Raw genomic sequence first — 23,186 nt, 5'->3', positions numbered from 1 at the left:
GTGAAAAGCTGACCTAACTAATAACTGGAAGAAATCACTAAAATCAAACAGTTTTACATCCAAGTGCAGCTACTGCAAATAATTCAAGAGAGGGCGCATGGATCCATTTTCCTCAGATGGTTTGCTTGTGACCAGCTGCCACCTTTGTGGCCTTCTCCACACTGTAACCCTGACACAAGTCTTCCTTCTCCATGGAAGCAAACACAGGTGATTCTTCCTCGTGTCCCATGCATACCTGCTCCAAAACGTATTTGCCAACACCTGAATTGCTTCAAATCAGGCATTTTAATGGTTCACATTACTTGGGGTTCAGTAGTGAAAGCTGACATGTTTCAGCAGTGTCCTAGCAGATGATTCCCTAATCTGTGGGACATCAAAAATGCCTGGGAGATGCAGGACGCTTAGAAAACCTCCTGACACACCATCCATCATGCCTGCAAAGTCCCGAGGGAGCATTTTCACCACACGGCTACAGCAGCCGGAGGGGGCTCTGAGGGCAGCAGATCTCTGTAGGAGCCCGGGCATGGACGATCATGGAAGCACAGAGCGTGCTGAGCTGGGAGGGACCCACACGGACCATGGAGCCCAGCCCCCGGCCCTGCACATCCCCAAGAGACACACCCTGTGCCTGGGAGCGCCAAATGCATCTTCAGCTCTGTCAGGCTTGGTGCTGAGACCACTTCCCTGGGGAGCTGATCCAGGGCCCAGCCATCCTCTGGGTGAAGAACGTTCTCCTGATATCCAACCTAAACCTTCCCTGACTCAGCTCCAGGCCATTCCCTCGGGCCACATTCCACGGACGATCTTCCACTCCGAAACTGTGAAGAAGCCCCTCCCCACAAATTTCTCTCTCTCTCTAAAGTAGGGACTGTAGAGAAAAGTCCCAGGACGTGTTTATTTAGGGGCGTGTGGAGGCAGCGGGGGGATGTCCCCGGCGGCCTCAGCGCTCCCGGAACGCCGCGCTCGGGGCGCTGTTTCCGGGAGGGAGGGAGAGAAGGCGGGGGGCGGGTTTGGGCGCTGCACCGGCGGGCGGCCCGCGGTCCCTCGGCGGCTCCGGCATCCAGGGCGGCGCGGGAGGGAGGGACGATGAACCTGGAGCGGCTCAGGAAGCGAGTGCGCCACTACATCGACCAGGTGAGCGCCCAGCGGGGTTGCTGGGGAAGGGGTGGCAGGGCCCCGGGTTTTTCTCGAGGACAAACCGCGCTCGGCGTGGCTCCCGCAGAGAGGGAGGCCGGGGCGGGGCGGGGAGCGGTGCCGGCCTCTGCACCGGCGGAGAGGGCGTAAATTTGTAATTGTGCCCCGTTCTCCCTGGAAGGGGAAGGAGCGGCGGTCACAGAGGGGTGCGGCGGGCCGGAAGAGCCGCCTGTGGATCTGCAGCAGGAGCCGGGGCCTCCCGGTGGGTTTTCCCGGTTTCTCCCTCGTGTGGAGAAGGAGGAGGGGAGCCGCCGTAGGGCCGCTCTGTAGCGAAGGCGTATTTGCAGGATCCCGCCCTCTCGGGTTGTGCAAGCTGGGCCGTACCTACCTAAGGCAGGGGAAAAGGGCCTCTATCGCACCAGGGCAGGCTCGGGTTGGACATCAGGAAAAAAAAAAATCTCTTCTCTGAAACGGTGATGAGGCATTGGAACCGACTTCCCAGGGCAGTGGTGGAGTCTCCCTTCTTGTAAGGGGTCATGGCTCTTGGTGGTATGGTTTAGTGAGTATGGTGGGTTCTGGCAAAGGTCGCACTTGATAATCTTGGATGTCTTTTCCAACCTTAATGATTCTATGATCGCCACAAGGGGGAATGGATTCAAACTAAAAGGAGTTAGGTTCAGCTTAGATATTAGGAAGAAATTCCTTACTGTGAGGGTGGAACTTGAAACAGGATGCCCAGAAAAGCTGTGGATGCCCCATCCTTGGAAGTGTCCACGGCCTGGTTGGATGAGGCTTTGAGTGGCCTGGGCTAGTGGAAGGTGCAACTGCCCCTGGCAAGTCAGAACTAGACAATCTTTAAGGTCTCGTCTGAGCCAGACCATTCTGTGATTCCCTACCTAGTGATTAAGCTGCCCATCACACTCCTGCAGTGCTGAAGACACTCGTAGAAGGGCAGGGTTGTTTTCGTTTGTTGATGGATTCAGCAGTTATGTTGCTGCAGGGCAAAAAAGAAAAAAGAAAGACACACGAGGAAAAATGCATAAATAAATTAAGTTAAATGTAGCATCAAACTGTTCTGCTCTTCTTCCAGTTCAGACTTGGTGCAGGCATCACTGCTGAGAAAAGCACAGCACCCTAAATCAGCAAAGGCATTTTTCTGTGTGGCCAGCAGGTCTGACTGAAAGGCTGATTAGGGACCTAAGCTAATTTGGTGGGTTTGATTGGTTTGGTTTGTTGTTCTCATTTGTGTTAAACTATTTCACCAAGCTGTTTTGCCACACAGCTGTATAGACAGCCATGCACTTCTGAGGAATTGGCTTCAGGAGGAACATGAAGTTGCTTTTTTGTGTAATAGTGTGTTATCCTATAGTGCTGTAAAACTGCTCAACAGAAGTCATGCAGCACCTTGTAGGCCTGGATTATACCTTTCTTTTGTGGTGTTGAGGTAATAATTTAAATCTCTTTTCTTGTTGACAGCTATTAAATGTGTCTGGGGTTGCTTTGTGGGTTTTTGTGGGTTTTTTCCCCCTTGGGAGTGCAGATTGAAACCAAACTGTTCTCTTGACAGATTTGCTGGGTATTATTAATCCCCATCCCCAAGCAGAAAATGTAGGAGCACATGACAGTAGAGACCACTTAGGTCATGGAGTGTAGTGCTTTATGAGGACTGGGATGCCATGTGTGCATGTCAGAGCAGACTGCCAGACCTTTACTCCAAAAGCATAAACCAGTCTCTGGCGTTCTGAACAAACTCCACAACTGCAGTGGTGCAGGAGAGCTGAGAAGCCATCAAGGGTCGCTTAGTCTTCAGAGAGCCACAGAGTGGTTTGGGTTGAAAGGGACCATAAAGAGCACCTGGTTCCCTGCCAGGGGCAGGGACACCTTCCACTGGACCAGGCTGCTCAGAGCCTCATCCAGCCTGGCCTTGAACACTTCCAGGGATGGGGCATCCACAGTTTATCTGAGTAACCTGTTCCGTTGCCTCACCACCCTCACAGCAAAGAACTTCCTCCTAACATCTAATCTAAACCTGCTCTATTTTTCAGTTTTAATCTGTTCCCCCTTGTCCTCTTGCTACATGCTCTTGTAAAGTCTTACAAATCCTTGCAATGACAGGGTATTTGTTAAGTGTCCAGCATATCCTGGGAATCATATTAGGCTTTATTGCATGGACTGGGACAAAAAGAAACAGCAAGAATGCCTGGTGATCTTCTCAGGAGATAACCCCAGCCAGTTCTGTGAGATTTTGCCTGGCACCCCAAATCTGGTGGCAACTTCAGCTGGGTCAGTGAGATATATCTGCAAATTCTGCTTCTGTCTGATCTCTGGTTGCCACCACTCTTAGCTGTTTCACTCACTTCTGCCAAACTGGAGTCTCAAGAGTGAAAATGTGTATCCAAGAATAAAGGGAAATGCATGCAGGCACTGTGGATTTATGTGAAGTTGAAGCATCTTGACTGGAGAATGAACATTTCTCAATCAGAAATAGTGCTACTGAAGTTACCTGAAGTAATTTTGGTGTCCTTTTTTATATATAGTATTGTCTTTTTTCTAAAATGTAGCATTTTTTTAAACTGGAGTTGGGGATTCTTGCTACTTTTCCAGTGCTGGCAATTCAACTAATGACCTGTTGCTGCAGTTACAGAGCACATAACTTTTGGTCAAAGATAGCTGTAGTATTGGCCCTTTTGAACTACTTTTTTAAGTTACAAAGATCTGAGATGTGCATCACCGTTCATTAGAGACTACATGTACAAGATACTAAATCTGACTGATGTACAATGTATTTCAAAATTACTCAGAAAATCCAGCCCCAAAGGAACACTAATTATTTCTATCCTGCTTTTTCAGCAACAGTATCAAAGTGCCCTGTTTTGGGCTGACAAAGTAGCTTCACTCTCTCATGGTAAGTGGTCTCTTTTTACATTGTATTTCATTAACTTCTTTCTGATAGTGTTGTGTTTTGGTGGGGTTTTAGTGCTGCGTGGCCAAATGTTGACGTTTTGAGTTTGGCTTAAGTGCATTTTTGTGATCTTTGGAATCCCATTTTCCTAAATAGAGCAGAGCTCATCTTCCTTGTGTTTTGGACTTTGTGTTAAAATTCATGTTTGAACAAACCTTAAGGTTTGCTTTCCTTAAGAAACAAAAAACCAAGATTAACAAGAGACCATAGTGGTTTCCCCCAGGACTCAGGGTTGCCCTGGGTGACAAGTACAAAGTGTGTTTACATTGAGAGGGGGTTGATGCTGTCCATAACTACTGGCACTTAGGCTTCTTAAAGTGATTCCAGGGACTTGATCCCACAAAGGCTTTGGTTTCCAGTGAGGTAGGAGGGTACTAAGCTGTGCTTCTGAAATTGTAACTCCAAGCTATGGAAGTCTAGTGCTGTCAGTGTTGTTAGGTTCCTACTGATTTTTTTTATTGAGAGAGAAATTTATGGGTTGTTTTCTTCTGCCCTATGTCCAAGACCGGGGTAACCTGCAACTGCTGCTTTTTTAATCTGTATCATTGTGGTCTCCTTCTCATGACACACCTCTGTTATGACATTCTTTGTATTTGCTGTCCAGTGCACCATCTGAGGTCTTGAAAGTTAAAATCTGATTATCTTTTCATTTTAATCTCTCACTGATAGACATTGTAAGCACTTTATACATATTTATAAGTAAAATTTTGTAACTCAGTCAGATGCTAGAGTAGGGGGAAGATACTTCCCTAGTGAAGCAAAAGTGAACATTCTGTATTAAAATGTTTGAAGCTATATTGTAAAGCAATGGTTTATCATTTGCTCTTTTACTTTAGAGGAACCACAGGATATCTACTGGTTGGCCCAATGCCTTTACCTAACAGCTCAGTATCACAGGGCAGCACACGCCCTTCGATCACGGAAGTTGGATAAGGTAAGTCATTTTAGTCAAAGACAGGCTACTGTTACCCCTCTTCTAAGGCTCTGCTGCTAACCACAGTGACTTCTTCACCATCACAATAGGAAAAGTAATTAAGAAAGCTGCATTATTTAGTTTATAAGGCCCTGTGTTCAATCGGTCTGGTTTAAAGCATTGTCCCCAGACAGGGTCACAGAAAAGAGAAGGGGTCTGAGGATGTAACTGCAGCAGGTATGGGAAGGTGGATTGTCACTTCAGATGGAGTTGTTTCAATTTTCCTTCCACTCTGATAATGAGTGGTAAAGACAAGAGTCAAGTAAGTGTCCTTTGAGAATTTAGTGGTAGAGAAAGTGTTACAGGCTTGGTCAGGAAGGACTTGTGGTGGTGAAAGGGATGAAGAAGCCATAGTACTGAAAAAGGAGAGAGCAGAAGGGACTCAGGCAGCGAAAGCAAAAATGTTCTTTCTTTATAAATTTATGTGTATGAAACTTTTCTTTCAGTTGTATGAGGCATGCCGCTACCTTGCAGCTAGATGTCATGTGAGTACACATTTTAACCCCTACTAGAAACAAACTAAACTAAATAAAAGACACATCTTGGGAAGATTAGGTACCTGACAGGCAGCGTATGTATGTTCATTGGAACAATAAGTTTAAATTTTCTGACAGTTGATTTCATTCTTTAACTTTCATTGGGCCACTGGAGTATCCATTGTGGCACTAATGGGAAGAAATCCATCTGACCTTTTTTCCCAGGAAATACTCCTCTAATGTATTGTGGGAAAAGAATGTGAACCATTTTTGTCTCATATCTTCATGTTTAGACTTTTATTTGGTTGGTTGTAATCTGACCAGAGGAGATGTGATGTGTGTGTGTATAACTATAGTTAGCAGCTTTGTACTTCTGTATAAGATCTCATACATAAAAGGTAAAATGCAGTGCTTTCAGAGACACAGCTGAATCAATTGGTAGATTAAATACAGAATTTGAAATAGAATAATATGCTGCTTATAGAATAAGATGATGATATTTTATTAAAACCTGTGTTAACTATTTTTAGAACCATATCTGTTTCTCTGACTGCATAACTCTGAGTAAATCATTTTCCTGTATATGCTTTATTTTATCATTTTTGCATATTTTTATAATTTTATCATTTTTGCATATTACAGATGACCAGTAAAAGAGCTAACTGCAATTATAAAATGACAAATGGCCAAATAAGAAAATGCATGCATGAAAAACCTGCTGATAAACACTAGTTGTTATAACCTATGCCTTTCAAACATGATGCTGTGTTTATTGATGCTTTATGTACAAATTCTTCAAAACCTTGTTTTTTACATGCACATGTTTGGTTAGTATGCTGCAAAAGAGCATCAACAGGCCTTGGATATTCTTGATATGGAGGAGCCAATCAACAAACGACTTTTTGAAAAGTACTTGAAGGATGAAAGTGGCTTGAAAGATTCTACCACAGACTGGGAGATGTCACAGTCCTCAGTAAGTGACATTATTTTAAAAAATATTTTTGTAGGAAAAAAACCCGTGAAGTCAGAAAGTAATTTCACAGCTCTATGAATCTGAAACTGCATTAAAGCTTTCTTTTCCAGATAACATAATTTGCAGAAATGCTGATTTGTTCTTCTTTCAGTCGCATGTTGTGTGTTAGCTTGCTTGTATGAAAATAACTCAGTATGCAAAAATAAACAGTACTTTTCAACAACTTCTTATAAATTATTTGCAGATGCTTTGCAGGAACTTCATGATCTAGTATTGGTTTTTACAGTCTTTTAGCTCTTTCTTGATAATGTATCCTAACATTGCTTTCAATTGGCCTGCAGGTTCTGAGATAACAAAGCAAGTTTTTTTTCTCTTTCCTCCAGTTATTTTTAATGAAATACTTCATAATCACTCAAGTGTTGTTCTCAGTGGGATATTCTTTGATCACATTTGTGAAAATTATGTGAGGTGAAATTTTTGAAGCTCAGTGAAAAAATTCTGTGTAGACACACAGTTTAAAGAGATTGGTATGGTGTGTAGTCTGTGAAGAGTTGTTAGTTTCAGAGGTACAAATTAAAATTTAGTAGCTGAAATTACAGTGTAGGGGATTGACAGACGGCATTTTCCCTGTAAGACTGAAGTAGCAAAGTGGGTTACGTTGCTGATGTGAAGTGATTTTGAATGCTGCTTTAATGGGATTAAAGGATTGTTTTGTCTGATGATAGAGTTGGGTAATGTGTTAACTTTCTCTTTTGCTGACACTTTTGTGGCCTTCTGACTGAACTGAATACCCGTCAAGGGAATTTGGAAAGAACATGTTAGTTAATAAACATTGTAGCACAACTGGTAATTATGGGCTTTCATTGTTTTCTTTTGTGGAATATCTGTGTTTGGATTGAAAACAAGGATATATTTTTCTGTTCAGAACAATTGAGTCCATTGGTTTGGCTTTTTCATCTCTACTGTGGTCATTCTTGTCTTGCATGAAATATGTGGCTCACTGGTCAGCAAAGAAGTGTACTGCCTTTGGAAGGGACAATTTCTCTATGTTGGATATGAAGGGAATTTAGTATATTTAGGTTACAAACTCACTATCAGAGAGCTGGGTGCCAGAATTAGAAAAGATAAACTCTGTCCTCCTGTTGTTTATTTCGAGCATGTGTTTATTTGTCAGTAGGTAAGTTGACAGAGAATTCTTTGGACTTTCCTCTGAGATAGTAAAAACAACTTTTTATTTAAAGACAGCATTAGAAAACCAGGTTCTATCATACATTAAATACTTTCTACTTTGCAGGGAGCACATTTGATTTATGCTGAAAACTAAATTGCAAACAATGATTCAGTCTTTGACCCCAGTCCTGCTTTTCCACCAGATCAAGAGCTCTATATGCCTTTTACGAGGGAAGATCTATGATGCTTTGGATAATAGAACCCTGGCAACTTACAGCTACAAAGAGGCCTTGAAGCTGGATGTTTACTGCTTCGAAGCATTTGATCTTTTAACGTCACACCATATGCTGACAGCACAAGAAGGTCTGAAGAGAAGTATTTCTCAAACACAAGTAAAATTTACCTGCTTTCTCAAGATGTGTTTTCCTAGATAAAAATTAAGGCAATACAACAAGTAACAGACTTCAAAATGTTAAGAATAGAGAATGTATGAAACGAGTGAAAATTACGATTTGCGCAAATTTGCCGTTGAACTTTTTTTTTTCAGTCCTGCAGTGCTGAGTTGAAAGAAACAGAGTAACCCAGCTGTCCTGCTTGTTAGCTTCTCAAGCCTTTCTGCTCTGCCCAGCCTAAAGTTTTGTCCTGTGTTTTCAATTTCACAGGCTTTGAACGAATGAAACCCTCGTGGGGTTTGCTTAGGCATTAGTTAATAGAGCGTTCTAAGTGAGAACTTTGACATGTGAAGTAAATAAAAGTAATGCTGTGTTATTTCATCTTTATTACATTTTATTTTAAAGTGTAGAAGGAATAACTCATCAATCCTAAATTTCCAAAATTAGTAGTGTTATCTGTTTCGCTGTATCTGTGCTGTTATAGTCCTTGCAGTTTGGATGACCGTCATAAAATCCTTTGTATCTCTTAAGTTCTTGAAATGTTGGATCACGCTGTTTCTTCTGTAATATGACCATTTCAATGTTTTTTAACTCATATAGAAAAAGAACTCCTTGAATCTCTACCTCTTAATAGACAATGTACGGAAGAAGAGCAGGAGTTGCTTCACTTTTTATTTGAGAATAAATTGAAAAAGGTAAGTCCCAAAAATTTGGAGAATTCATTGAAAATCTTGATTTTGGGTGTAAATTTTCTTGGATCCCATTTATTCTGATCATGGAAATAAATATGGACTTAGTAATTTTTAAAATTTTTGATGCAGTACATCTCACTTTATGCAATAGTGTAACAGTTTTCTGTTAATTGTTTTCTGCTGTGGTAACAACTTGAAATTCTGATTTATGTTTTTGAAAATTTATTTATTGAGGAACTTCTAGGTGGGAAAAAGGGATGTTAATAACCTAGACAGAACATCAGTTACCTGAAAATATTAGGCTATAAGAACATAGAACATCATTCCACACTATTCTTATCCAAAGAAAAGGTGATAAGGAGCACTAAAAATATATATTGCTCAGTTTTAGTTTCTACAGCCTACACAAAACATATTGACTATGGCAAGCATCTTTTGTGTCCTAAATGAGCTTTTAAGTACATTTTAAAGAAGCATTTTACCAAATACAGGTTTTATAGATTTTCAGATTAAAAATAAAAATTTTAAGAACTTTAAAGCTTCTTAAATATTCTTTTAGGACTAAAAGTATTAATACTTATACCATCTGATTTTAGTTTAGTTTTTGTTTCTTTTGTCTTTCAGTACAATAAACCCAGTGAAACACTGATTCCTGAATCAGTAGATGGTCTTCAGGAAAACCTGGATGTGGTAGTATCCCTAGCAGAAAGGCATTATTACAACTGTGACTTCAAAATGTGTTATAAGCTTACTTCAGTGTAAGTGTGCAAAGCAACTTTCAGGTTTTTTTCTCATATGGTGGAGTGTAATAATTATGCCTGGACTTACAGGAAATATTGTTGTTCAATGGGTAAACACACATAATGATTTGATATGTATTGCAATATACATGTCATGTGTTATATGTGTCTCAGGTATTTAAAATGTGTAGTTTGTGTCTGGCAAGACATGGTATAATTAAAATACATATCAGAAGTATCCAAGGTAAAACTCAGCTTAATCAGCGCTGTGCTGAACTTCCCTTCATCCATCCTCTTCCTTATTCTGGTACCTTCAGTTTTCTGTGCTCTCTGCTTACTTCTTGTTTGGCCTTCAGAATGGTTTGAATCAGTTGGTTAGTTAGGAAGCTTGATTTCCCTGGCCACTAGCAGTTACAATGTTGTTGACAGTGATAAAAAGATGTTATTAATTTGAAAGCCAGCACGTTATTTCTAATTTTGATAGCTGAGTATCACGTGTCGGTTGTTGCGCAGCCCAGGTGTGCGCTGCTGCTGGGGTCAGAGGGGTCAGGACACTGCCATGGTTTGCTTCTCAGCTGCTGTAGGTCTGCACTCATGGATGTGTTTCTGAATGCCACTGGAAACAAAATTTTACAGCTGAGCTAAATGTGACTCGGAAGGCATACCTGCCTGGTGTTAACCTCAGGAAGTTGAGGACTATTGCTTGAAAGTTGCTGTCAAATGTTAAATTTGAAGTGACTTGCAAAACGAAAGAGTATTTTATTCTGCTTTTCTAATTGTATATGCAGCTTGAAAGAATTTTCTGTTATCCTCTTTTGTTAAGCTAAATTAACTGTTGTATTTCTGGTCTGAAGAGAGCCTTTATTATGCTGTTAATGTGCTTTAATTGCAAATAGTTTTCTAATGCTTAAAGTGGTAACTAACTGGAACAGTACATGCTATAGAAGCAGTTTGCTTTTAACACATTAAAGTTTTTGAAATGTGCATTACAGTTTCTTTATTTTTTTTTTAGAGTGATGGAAAAAGATCCCTTCCATGCAAATTGTTTACCTGTACATATAGGGACACTTGTGGAGCTTAACAAAGCAAATGGTAAGGAACACAGCATTTAATACAACTCAACAGAAGGCTGTAAAGCCTCAAGTTTAATAAAGAATTAAAGATGCCAAGAAACACCCTTGTATACCATATGACAAATTACATCTACTTTTCCTCCCCTTGAAACCTGCCATTTCAAGAAAACAATGATAACTGGTAAAGAAGGGAATATCAGAGCTGACAGCAGGATTCAGGGTTAGGGGGAAATAGATGTGCAAAGAGTTCATGGTCATGAATGTAGCTATCTTTTAACCACAGGACTGTGTAGCCAGGAGGCCTGTGAGCTACACTGCCTCATCCCTGTCATTGTGATTTCTGTTTCCAGGTGAACTTTGTACAGTACCTGGCTGCACTTTTTCTGCTCAACAATAAAATATAAATTAAACTAGAAAGAACTCTTCAGCAGTTGTGTATGCTTAGGTGGACATGATTATTCTGTGATAGAAAAAATTCTAGACTCCCCTTGCCTTTGCTGTTGTGAAGGCCTCTCTTTAGTTCATACAAATTAATAATCATGCAACACTTTCATTGGCATTACGGTAATAGCTTACTTGCAGCTGGGGTGGCTTTTTCTCATTCCAGAATGCATATAAAACAAGTGAGTAGCTTGAATATCTTTAAAATCAATTGGAAAATAGAATAAGGAGGTTATATGCTGTGCAGTCTCTTGGAATGGTGCATTATATGTACACCTAAACAGGTGGCCTAAATAGGTCATTAGGTGTACTGGTACTTCTTGGGGATTAGTGAATGTTGTTTTGCAGTTATTTTACAGTTAAGTACATCTGAAAATGGGGCCAGTACTCTGATTCTTCTTCTAAATCTGCCTTGAGAAGCATTATGTACAGAAGCTAATATTTTGTAAGCCAGTTGTAATATTATTTTTTTTCTGACCTAAGATACAAAGTGCTCGAGGACAATCTCATTGGTTTAAGAGCACTGTGCTCTGGAAAAACAGAAACTTTACGTGCCCTAATGCTATTTCCTTTAAACTTGCATAGGCAATAGAATTGTTATCCTGTAGCTGATTACTGCTGCTTTTAGAAAATCTGTAGTAAGTTATTCCAGTAACTAGAATTATTATTTTTACTAAAAAAGTAATCGCTTGGAATTATTCCAAATAATATAATAATTCGTTTGCTTTTGTCCTATTTTCAGCATATTAATGCACAAGACTCTACTTTGAAATGGATCTAGCCAGTATGTTATACCTTTTAGATGTAGGAAGTTGAATAGTGTTTTACCTTGACAAGGTACATTCAAGTGTAATACTACTGGCATTTATTGTAATGTATGGTAATGACCTAAGTTGTTGCAGAATTCTTAAAGGGTGGGAAGTAGAGCTGCTTATTTGTGTCTTGTGAAGACTTACGGGTTGTTTTGGTTGGGTTTTCTTTAGCTAATTGCAAAACTGAATCTATTTTGAGGCAATTTGAAGCATTACAACTAAAAGAAAACATTTTGTTCACTTGTGGATTAATAATGTTAGATGTTCTGTATATTTTGTATGGAAAGCTAAAAGACTTGAAACATCTAAGCATGTTTTAATTTTCTTTTCTTGTTTCTTCCCACTATGTAGAACTTTTCTATCTTTCTCACAAACTGGTGGACTTGTACCCAAATAATCCTGTAAGTTGTTTTAAGTTTTTGTTGTCAGGTAGTTTCTTTTTTAGGAGAAAGCACATAAAATTTATAATGTATTAGTTTGAGCTACCGAATTTGATATCTGTTTCTGGATGAAGCTTGTAGAAATGGTTCACTCCTTTCATGTTCTCTGCATTGTAACTTCCTTATGCCAAAGTTCTTTTTATAAAATTAAGTACCTGTAAGAGGTATTCAGTGCAAGTTATTTACTTTGATTAATAATTTAAAACAAATGCTACAGTAATAAATGTCTACATGTCTCTGAGCAAACTTTTCCAGTGTTTGATCACCTTCACAGTAAAAATTGTTTTTCTTTGACTTGATCTTAATTTTCCGTGTTGCAGCTTGTACCCATTGCTTCCCGTCCTATCACTGCACCCCTGAAAATAATCTGGCTCTGTCTTGTATTCCCTACCATTGAATAATTGAAGACAGCAGTAAGCTTTCCACTTAGCTCTCTTTATGAGGCTGTATGAGCCCCAGTTAGAAAGGTACATGTCAGCAGTTCTAGGTTGTCTGTAATACCAAATAATTTGAAGAGCTGACTGTGATTTCAGTGAAAATGTTCCTAACTTCTCTAATTACTATGTTTCCCTCTCTTTTGATGCTTCACTGTGTGAAGTGTGATGTATCTAATAATATTCTACTTTGATTTTAATGTGTAGGTGTCATGGTTTGCAGTAGGATGCTATTATCTCATGGTTGGCCACAAAAATGAACATGCTAGAAGATATCTCAGGTAATTTTTTTTCTGTTTTCCTTAGTGAATCTGTTGCTCACTTGCTAAGTAAACATTTATTGTTCTTGATTGTTTGAAGCTCATAAAGAGAGCCTCATTAAACTGGTTACTATTTAAATACTTTCGTTTCCACCATTTTTTTGGTATATCAGTTTAGACCTCATCCGTAGAGATACTTTAAAAATGACAAAGACTTGCGTGGTGTCTCTCTAGGCAGTCACCTTCCTTTCTGGGCAGGTGTAGTTCCTGCAGTCGCTCATGCTGCTGAGCTAACTACAGCTGTAGGTGATCAGGCCTTAGTTCTCAGTTGAGGGACACTCAAGCATTCCCTCAAGTTCAGGTTTCATACTGAAGGGAAGGAGTTATATGGAAAATTCTGACGTTTGGCTGTCCAGTTCTTTCTGTGCACAAGCTACAGTGGGCTTTTTAGGTTTGGTCAATGCTGTTTCCTGTAGATGTTCTATATGTGTAATGAATATCAGCACTGGGGAGCAGGACCTTGCTGTGAAGTAGGGCGTTTGTTTTGGTGCTGTAAGCTCAAACTGAGAAGGCAGAAATCAACCTGTAAGACTAAATTTTCCTGAGACCTTTACAGACAGTATATGTAAAGATGGGTTAGTGATTTATACTTTTTAAATGCCTGGTTATTATGAGTAAAATACTTAAATTCCTTACAAATACCACTGTGAAATTCTTCAAGTAGCTGTCCTAAGTGATATATTTGGTTTTGGTGCTGAAATAAAAAACATCTTTAAACGTACAAGCATCTCTAGACAGCAAGAAAGTATCTGTAGATGTGTTGAAGAGAAAAACAAATCAAGAAACAACCAACATCAAAATTCAGAGTAGTTCTGGCAAAAGGGAAAAGAGGTCTGCTGAAAGTGAAATAGTAACAAGATGCTTAAATATCTTGGAGAAGAATGATAGTGTAAAGCTAACAAGGCTAGGGACAACTGTGGGCTACACAGTGATTTCCAGAAAAGAAACTTGAAGGCACAGTCAAATATCCCCATGTCTTTCATTGCTGTCATGGGTGGCAAGATACAAATGTTTGAATATCTAAAGTTTTGTCTCAGAAGACAGAGAACAAACCATTCTCTAGGATCTGTCATGAGAAATAACGAGTTTAACTGTGACAGACAAAATTTAGATTGTTAGGAATCTAAATGTTAGGAAAAAAGTAAGTTGTTAAGGATAGTTAAGCAATATGATAGAATATTTATGGAACTTGTATTACTTCCATGTCAGAAGCTTTTCTTAAAAGACTGGGCACACTTGTTATGAGCTGTTTAGTTATGAATGCCCTTGCCTTCAAATTCAGAAAGTAATCTACAGAGCTTTCTAATGTTCTTGTCAAGTCCACCTTTCTGTAAAGTCTCTGGTTGATGTCTTGATGCTCAGGTTGCAATTTTCAGCTCAAAACTTGAGTGACACTTTGTATACTTCCCTGATGGAGGAACGTTTGAAGGAACTGGAGTTGTTTAGCCTGGAGAAGAGGAGGCTTAGAGGTGGCCTTATTGCTCTCTACAGCTTCCTGAAGGGAGGTTGTAGACAGGCGGGGGTCGGTCTGTTCCACTGTGACAGAACAAGAGGACAGAGTCTCAAGCTACATCAGGGAAGGTATAGGTTGGATATTAGGAAAAAAATTTTCACCGAAGGAGTAATAAAGTACTGGAATGCTCTTCCTAGGGAGGTGGTAGAATCACCATCTCTGGATGTGTTTAAAAAAAGACTGGACATGGCACTTGGTGCTATAGGCTAGTTGAGGTGTTAGGGCATAGGTTGGACTCGATGATCTTAGAGGTCTCTTCCAACCTCATTATTCTGTGATTCTGATGCATGGCCTGTGATGTGACAAATGCTCATCTTCTTCAAAGCTAGCGCAATTGGATGGCAAAATTTCAACCTAGATGTTCATTTGGTATATTCATGTCCTGCTTCTTCAACTTGGATTTGATAGAATATATTTATTTCAAAATGTATAGCTAGGATTTTGCAATGAGTTTTGTGTCACTACGACTGTTTCCTGTATTTTATTCAATCCACCTACTATATAATTGTTTATGTTCAGTAATATCAAATAATTCCTCCTGTCTGTGAACAGTAGTAGAAGTAATAAAATCAATTCACAAGAAAGTGTGAGAAACAAACTATTTTTGTTTGAAAATTTCTAAGTGAGAAATAGTTTGAACTTTTAAAATGAACTTTGTTTACCACTGGTCATTACAATTATCTTGATAGATACCTAGGTAATAGATACCTAACCATGTGGCATAGCATTGCTGAGTAGTCATCTGAAGCAGATGAAATTTAATTTCTGATGTGTTTGCTTGTGACTTGCTCTTGTTTTTAGCAAAGCTACTACCCTGGAGCGAACCTATGGCCCTGCATGGATAGCATATGGACATTCATTTGCAGTGGAGAGTGAGCATGATCAAGCAATGGCTGCATACTTCACAGCTGCACAGCTCATGAAAGGGTCTGTACAAACATCATTTTTCAGAAGATTCAAATGCATCCATAAGTAGTGTAGAATATTGACTTACATCCCTTTAAACAGTAGCAGTGCATTTGCAACAATTATGTGGTAGAGAACAAGGGAGGAAAAAATCCCCAATAATTTAACCATCTATTTTTAACTGCATTATTTGCAATTATTGTTCTGATTTTATAAGTTCTAAAGTCAAGTTTTATATATAGGTAATCTAAGTTCTACCTGAACATCTTCTGAAATTTGTGAATCATGATTGTCACACCAGCTCATTAATTGCTGTATAGTAATAGCTTGAACAGCTCTTTCATGCTGGGAAGGGGAAGGGGATTGTAAAATGAGTTGTGACCTAATCACGTCATACTGCATATAAAGCTATCATATTTGATTGTGGTTACTAGGAAATGTAATTCTTTTATAGATTACTTCCTCCATATTCTATTTGTAAATTAAATGCTTGAATGAAATTAGGGGGGGAAAACATCACAACTAAACTTAAGTGCTGAGAAAATACATGTGATTGCAGAGCAGGTTACAGTTACCTACTGGAGTTCAGTCTCTTGTTAAACAGAGATGTAAAGTCTTTTAAACTTCCCCATAGGTCAGCAGTCCATTTAAATCAGCTTTTACTTGGATGTACATAAACATATGCAAACAGTTGGCATGTCTTTATAGTTTGTGACTCCATTCTTGACAACCGCACAGAAACAAACATGTACTTTGTTTTATGGTTTTTAGGTGTCATTTGCCCATGCTCTATATTGGACTGGAATATGGTTTGACCAACAACTCTAAGTTGGCTGAACGGTTTTTCAGCCAAGCTTTAAGCATTGCACCTGAAGATCCTTTTGTTATGCATGAAGTTGGAGTGGTAGCATTTCAAAATGGAGAGTAAGCTTGCAAAATATGATAAAATACTATCTTAAACATGGATTATTCTTAATTGTAATGTGCCAATATATGTAAAGTATCCAAAGTACTTATATTGAACTAAAGTGTCTTTTGGTCATACTTTAGATGGTGTTCACCTTAAACCCTTGCTTTCTACATTGTTCTTCCTTATGTAAGATTGAACAAGAACAGAATTTAATGCTTGAGGAATATCCAGAGATTGATGCTATCTTCTATATGCCTGTCATTGTGTAGTTGAATGCCTGAGAAGGCATCTATCTGCGCCAATACTATAAAATTTTGTACAGCAATACATTTTGTCAGATCAGAAAGTTCCAAATATATTCTGGGGGGAAAAAACCTAACCTATATAAAAATTGTTTAGCCAATATTTTTAGTTTGATTCTGATTTTTTTTTTGTTTGTTTTTTCTTGTTAACTCTTAGGACTACAATGCAAAATATAGCTAAATGTAAATTATTGGGTTTTATATGTAATTTCACTCATATGATGAAATAATGTAATAGAAATCTTTCTTGAGTACAGTTTTCTCATACTGCTAATGAAAACTCTTCACTAATTTCCTTTTCTTTCCCCCCACCTCCTCAACTTAGCTGGAAAACTGCAGAAAAGTGGTTCCTTGATGCACTGGAGAAAATCAAAGCTATTGGAAATGAGGTATTTATTCTAGTAACATGCAAGATCATAAATTTGTAGAACTCCAGCAGATTCTGTAATAGCTTGTGACAAAACATTGTGCTTATTTTAAAATAAAAGTAATACAGTATAAATTTTATTTTGAAACTGTGCCTTCAGTGCTCCTAGGCTGAGACTTGACTTGTAGTTAAGTAGAGAACAAGTTTTGTTTGGTTTGCATCAAGTTTTAATAACACTGACCCTTTAAAGAAATATTAGCTTTGGGAATGTAAAAAATATAAAAATTAGTTGTTGAATAAATGTTTTCAGCTTGTGTGTTTTGTTAAGAGTTTAAAATGCTTGTGGTATTTTTCTTGTTCATAAACAAAATCCTTATTCATTTGTATGTTTTGTTTTTTTAAAGTAGACAAAATTTAGTTACAGTCTAGGAAGCTGCAGTTATTTGAATTGCTGCATTATTTTGCAGGTAACAGTTGATAAGTGGGAGCCTTTATTGAACAACTTAGGACATGTCTGCAGAAAACTCAAGTAAGCAGAGAGTACTGGAGCTCCATTTCTCTATAATGCTGCACAAATGTGTTTTCTCTCTCCTTTATATCAAGATTGTGTACCACATGAGAGCAGTGTAAAATTACCCTGTAAGAACAAGATTCTCTAAATCAGCTTGTGAACATAACTAGATTAATCAATCCTTATATCCAGTTTATTACACAAAAGTTAAAGTACTTTATGTAAAAGCCTTTCTTTAACTATTGATTCTTCTTAGGGAATTAGTTATGGGTTTTTAGATGCTTGTATGGATGTGAATTTTGACTCTCCACTGTCCCGGTCCTCACACACTGAAATATGTCCACTGATTATTATATAAATACATAATTAACATAAAGGTAGGTTTATGCCAATTAATTGCTTGGATTGGCACTTTTTTTTTTTTTTAACTGAAGTGAAATATTCAGTGGCATTATAACACAGCAAGGGAGTCTTACTTTATGGCTTTTGGAACAAAAACTATTTATTATTTCATTTCATGTTTCCATTCAATGAATAGAAAAAGTGCAAAGCATACATATACAAGCATTAACAGTTTTAACACAGAAATGTTTTCTCATTAATTACCTTAATCTGCCTTTAACCAGTCCTTTCTTTTGTTCAATCAATACAATTTAAAAAAAATATTTTTAGTGGTTTTAATTGCTCAATTGGTGTACACTGTAATTTTTGTTTCAAAGCTGCTAATGAGAATGTGATTATGGTAGACGAAAGCTGTGCTTCTGCTTTGGCTTTGGTAGTAATTGCTTTGTGCTTTAATTGCCAATTAGTCTTCATTTTCATTATGAAATGAGGACGTATAACAGTTACTCCTTGTGCCAAGATCAAACAAAAGGCACTGCTTCTGAAATCTGTTCATGAGTATAATTGCAGGATTTTTTCAAATACTTGTTTTGTTTATAATTACTTTTGTCTTTTTAAAATTTCTACAGTAGTTTAACTAACTGCTTACATCATGCTTTGTACAACTTCTAATATTTGCTCAGGTTCAGAAGTCAAAGCTCAAATAGTTTTGCATTCTTGTAAACCATCTTCCAAGAAAATCAAGTTGAGAATTTAGGCAGCTGTACATATGCTTTGACATTTTAAAAAACTCTGTAGTAACTAATTTAGTAGTGTCTGTAATACATAATATGGCTATTATGAAAAACTGGATATATGTCTACTCACTAGTATTATGTGGTTGAAATTTGAAAGCAGCATATTGAAATACAGCGGCAGTCAATTGGATGAGTAAATACTATGAGTGAAAATGAAATTGAAGTAATGTGAAAGGTTTGTACAGCAAGCAAACAGTTGCATAATTTTTCTGCCTCAATTGTTACTTGATGCCCTCTAACAACTTCATGTGTTGCTCATTGCATAATTTCATTATCACTTTAGATGTTAAAATTTCTTATCAACAGGTGATATCTATCTTAATTTTTAACAATGTAGAACTAGGATGTCAAATGTGACAATTAAATTTCTCAGAGTAATGCTGTAGTGTACATTTAATCCTTGTTTAATAAAATAACAAATGCAATAATCAGTGTAATTTATACACAGTTTTCAAAGCCAGGTTGGTATTTGATAGATATCATGGATATATGTAAACCTCCTTTTCTGATAGAGTGTGTCACAAAATGACAAAGGTACCACTGTATTCAGCACTTAAGGGTTGTGAGATTTCTGCCCAGGAGCTTTTCTGAGTTTGAATCATGTGTGATTTAGTCTCATGCTGCTCCTTCTCTCCCTTGGGAAGGCAAATGAAAGCTACAGAAAGAAAGCCAGTGTTACAATGAGCAGCATTAAACATCGAAAGCAATTTACCATATCAGACAGCTAAGATCTCCAAATGGGACCTAGCTGTAGGCAGCTGTTTTCCTACATAAGGAGAACAATGATTTTTCAATTACACTGAGAAAGAAAATTGTCGATATCCATGAGTCTTTTGTACATTCTTATTATGTTCAGAGTGCAAAGCAATAATTTTAAAGTTCTGACACAACTGTGTTCCGCTTTGCTAAGGAAAATACCCACAGAGTACTCCAAAAGCACCTTTCACCATGAAGCTTACTAACAGATCTCCTGTACTTAACCCTAACAGGAAGTATGAAGAAGCACTGGAATACCATCGCCAGGCTCTGGTGTTAATCCCTCAGAATGCTTCTACTTACTCTGCCATTGGCTACATACACAGCCTCATGGGCAATTTTGAAAGCGCCATTGACTATTTCCACACGGTATGTAACTGCCTTAGCTGAAGGGCTGGTCACAGATTCTGTTATTTATTCTTTCACTCTGGTTTGGGTTTGGAGCAAAGAACCAGCATTTTTTTCCAGCCTCCAAATGAGTGTTTGTTTTATAGTCTTAATTCATTTTTTTCTTAAATCTTATATATTTTATTGGTTAGGTAAAAAATGGCCTCTTTGGCAAACTTTGAATTGCAATTTACATTTTATGTACGTAAGCTTCTCATGGACCTGAAATAATTTTAAATACTTCCAACCTAGAAATTTTACAGTAAGTAAACAGCAGCATATGTTGTAGCTCATATGTGAATGATTTCCTGTCTGTGTGTATGATTTTGGTTGTGCAATGTTTTGCTTTTACAGTGAGGACTATGCTCAGATAGCATCGTGGAGCAACAAACCAACAAACTGAACCATTGCTGACTTATGATGTAAATGTTTTTGTTTGATGCTAAATACTTTTTACTGTTATTTTTTCAATAGGCCCTTGGTCTCAGGCGGGATGACACATTTTCTGTCACAATGCTCGGACACTGCATAGAAATGTACATTGGTGATTCTGAAGCCTATATTGGTAAGTGTCTAACTTAAGTGTCTCTTCAAGTCATTGAGTCCTTTAAGAGGAGTGTTATGTCAAGGACTGCCTACCACTACCTAATTAACTGGCAAAGTAGAGGATGTCTTTCTTTGGGTTTTTTTGGTTGGTTTTTTTAATGGCTAAGTGAGACAGAACTTAGCAGCAATTGCAGATGACCACTGGTTTTTGCGAGCATCATGACAGTACTCTCACCAGTATAAAGAAAGGAAATACTTTGTCATTAAAGGTGTCATTGGTTTCTTTTGTAGAAAATATTGATTTGTGGCATCTTAGATTGCAAAGGGAATGGAGGAAAAATTCAACAGAAGTATGGAGTTAGGAAATCGGAGCACTAATGCTAATGTTGTTGTAGAGCATGTTATTGTCACCTCATCAAAATTTGTCTCTGTGGAGACAGGATAGGTTCTTCTGACTACAAAAAGACAGTTTTATATATGGTTAAAAAAAAGTGCTTCATAACAGTAATACATTATATTGCCATAGGTTTGAATTTTCTATGAAGGATTTTCCCCACAAAAAAAACTTTTATATTTTTAATAGATTTCTGCTTCATTGAACTTTGTGGTTTATCTGTAGTGAACACAGTTGATGTCTTGTCAAGCATGTTAAGAAGGCTGAAGCCTTAAAAGTAAAAGCCATCTGTGTGCTCTAGTGCTTTTCCTGCAGATTTTTCTACACAATTGAAACAGATGTTTCTTCTCAATATTGTCTTGCTCCATATGTAGTCATTTAACACATCTGGAAGAACCAGGCAGCCATGTGATATGCATTAATGCAAACCAAGCTGTGTGTAACTTAAACAAGAAAAAAGCCCCTTGGAGAATTGGGAAGGGAATTGGCAATTACTTCTCAAAACACACTTTTGAATCTGAGTTGTGCTTCTTGTATTGTGCTTTTTTGAGAAAGGAGACTGCTGGATTTTTTCAGAACAACTCATTCAGCTTCAGTCATTGAGCAGCAGCAGCTCCTTGATGGTCTGAAAGCAGAGAATTATAGTAGTTTCTGAATGATAGTTCCTTTGAGATTATATTTTTGGGAGTATTCATTTGAAATAAACTACTGGTTTTTCTGTTTTCCTAGGAACAGAGATCAAAGACAAATTAAGATGTTATGACTTTGATGTACACACAGTGAAGACATTAAAGAACATAATTTCACCTCCCTGGGATTTCAGAGAATTCGACATAGAAAGACAAACTCTGGATGAAAGTGGCATAGTAACATTAGAGACATCAAATCAAAGGAAAAGTACAGATACCAGTCGCCCATTGGAAGAAACATTTGAGATTGAAATGAATGAAAGTGATATGATGTTAGAAACATCAATGTCAGACCACAGTACGTGACCATAAATACTGGTAGAGAGCTCATTTTGTCTAAGTGTACTATGTTTGTTTTAGCATCTTTGTTATGGTGTTGTACTTTCATGAATTTGCTATTTTTTTATATGAATTCAGACTATGTACTTAACTCCGGGAGTTTTATAGTTCCTACTTTATAAATATTCCTTTCCTGATAGCACTCTCATGAATCCCCATCTGAATCAAGAAGACCTCATTGCATTGATGTAGGCCTTAGACATAGTTTGAATCCAGAGGATCGGCTATTTTGCGCATGCCTGTGCATTACTGAAGATGGATTCAAGTTTTAGACACAACTGCACTTTGGAATTCAAGGGTATCATGGGAGGAAGAGCCTGGGGAGGAGTCTGTATTTTATCAGCTATTGCACACACTCTCACTGTGGAAATCTGTTGGGTCCAGGTCATCCCATTGCTTTCCTATGAGGACCAGCACAGTAGCGTAGAGAAGTCTGGTTCTGTCCCAGTGACAATGGGAATTGTGCTGTGGCTCCACAAAGGGAGCGGGTGATACCCAAATTTCCCTTCCATATGTTAGAAAATATAGATTGGACTTCGCATTGAGTGCAGAATTCAATACCAATCCCATATATCCTTAAACATGAGAAAATAAGGTGAACAAAAATGTTTTACTTCCTAGTTATAAAACAATTCACCTAAAGTTACACATTCTCCTGAAAAACATACTGTGAGCCATGAGTCTTAAGTGAAAAAGTATCCAAGCAGCGTGTAGGAAAAATTAATAATTTAGGAGTCAAATGCATCTCCTGCGCAGAGTCAGGTCTCTCTTCTTCAGTGTGACTGGCAAAAATAATTCATACAAAGGGCTTTATTTTCACTTGGAACCTGGTAATTGGGGTGTGGTTCAGGTGACTTCTTTTATATAAACTGGGGATTTTTTCTGAGCACTCTGGAAGAATCTATAATGAGTGTGTCTCAACCGCTGCTCTATTAGGCAGGTCTCTTCCTTTAAAGGATCTTTTGAAAGTTATTTTTACATCTGTGCTCATGTATCCGGAATAATTGTAACCAAGACTATCTCATGGATAATATGACAGCAAAGGCTTGTTGCTGACACAGAAGGATATTGCAAATAGATTCTCAAAGATTCTCAAGGAGCCAAACTCCTTGTTCTCTATATTATTATTTTTAATTCAGCATATGTCAGTCTAGTTTTCTAGTAAGACATCATGGCAATTTCTAAATGGAAGGTGGCAAAATAATATTCTAGAAAATCAGGCCTTTTGACTACTGTCAGACATGGATATAAATCTTGCATTGTTTTGCTCTGTTACTAATTTTTCTCATTGGCAAAATGGTTTTAAATATTGATACAAGTTCATCTTTCTTCCTGCACTCCCCAGTTACAATCTGATGCTATGTCGGCTATGATGGTAACATTGGTTTATGTTAT

At 38.1% G+C, this 23,186-nt stretch overlaps 1 protein-coding gene across 1 annotated transcript; it reads left to right on the top strand.

Annotated features, from left to right (window-relative positions):
* Nucleotides 1-1,018: 1,018 nt before the first annotated feature.
* CDC16 (cell division cycle 16) lies at nt 1,019-21,882 on the top strand. Its single transcript, XM_038147208.1, has 18 exons — nt 1,019-1,134; nt 3,985-4,039; nt 4,933-5,030; nt 5,516-5,554; nt 6,378-6,518; nt 7,892-8,051; nt 8,681-8,775; nt 9,397-9,530; nt 10,525-10,604; nt 12,190-12,239; nt 12,920-12,993; nt 15,347-15,472; nt 16,223-16,375; nt 16,989-17,052; nt 17,498-17,559; nt 19,670-19,805; nt 20,298-20,388; nt 21,493-21,882. The coding sequence occupies exons 1-18, from the start codon at nt 1,087-1,089 to the stop codon at nt 21,756-21,758; spliced, it is 1,872 nt and encodes a 623-aa protein (XP_038003136.1). The 5' UTR covers nt 1,019-1,086; the 3' UTR covers nt 21,759-21,882.
* Nucleotides 21,883-23,186: the final 1,304 nt, after the last annotated feature.

This window comes from Motacilla alba, chromosome 1 (genome assembly GCF_015832195.1).
Source record: "Motacilla alba alba isolate MOTALB_02 chromosome 1, Motacilla_alba_V1.0_pri, whole genome shotgun sequence".
Lineage (NCBI taxonomy): Eukaryota > Metazoa > Chordata > Aves > Passeriformes > Motacillidae > Motacilla > Motacilla alba.
The sequence above is the reverse complement of the archived record's forward strand: the minus strand, read 5'-3'. Positions and strand labels throughout refer to the sequence as shown.

What these genes read in the sequence shown, in the direction of transcription:
- CDC16 (XM_038147208.1), top strand. Translation starts at nt 1,087, where the DNA reads ATGAACCTGGAGCGGCTCAGGAAGCGAGTGCGCCACTACATCGACCAG. An exon ending in TGCGCCACTACATCGACCAG is followed by an intron (nt 1,135 to 3,984) that starts GTGAGCGCCCAG and finishes CTGCTTTTTCAG; the next exon opens with CAACAGTATCAAAGTGCCCT. An exon ending in TTGAGAATAAATTGAAAAAG is followed by an intron (nt 8,776 to 9,396) that starts GTAAGTCCCAAA and finishes TTTGTCTTTCAG; the next exon opens with TACAATAAACCCAGTGAAAC.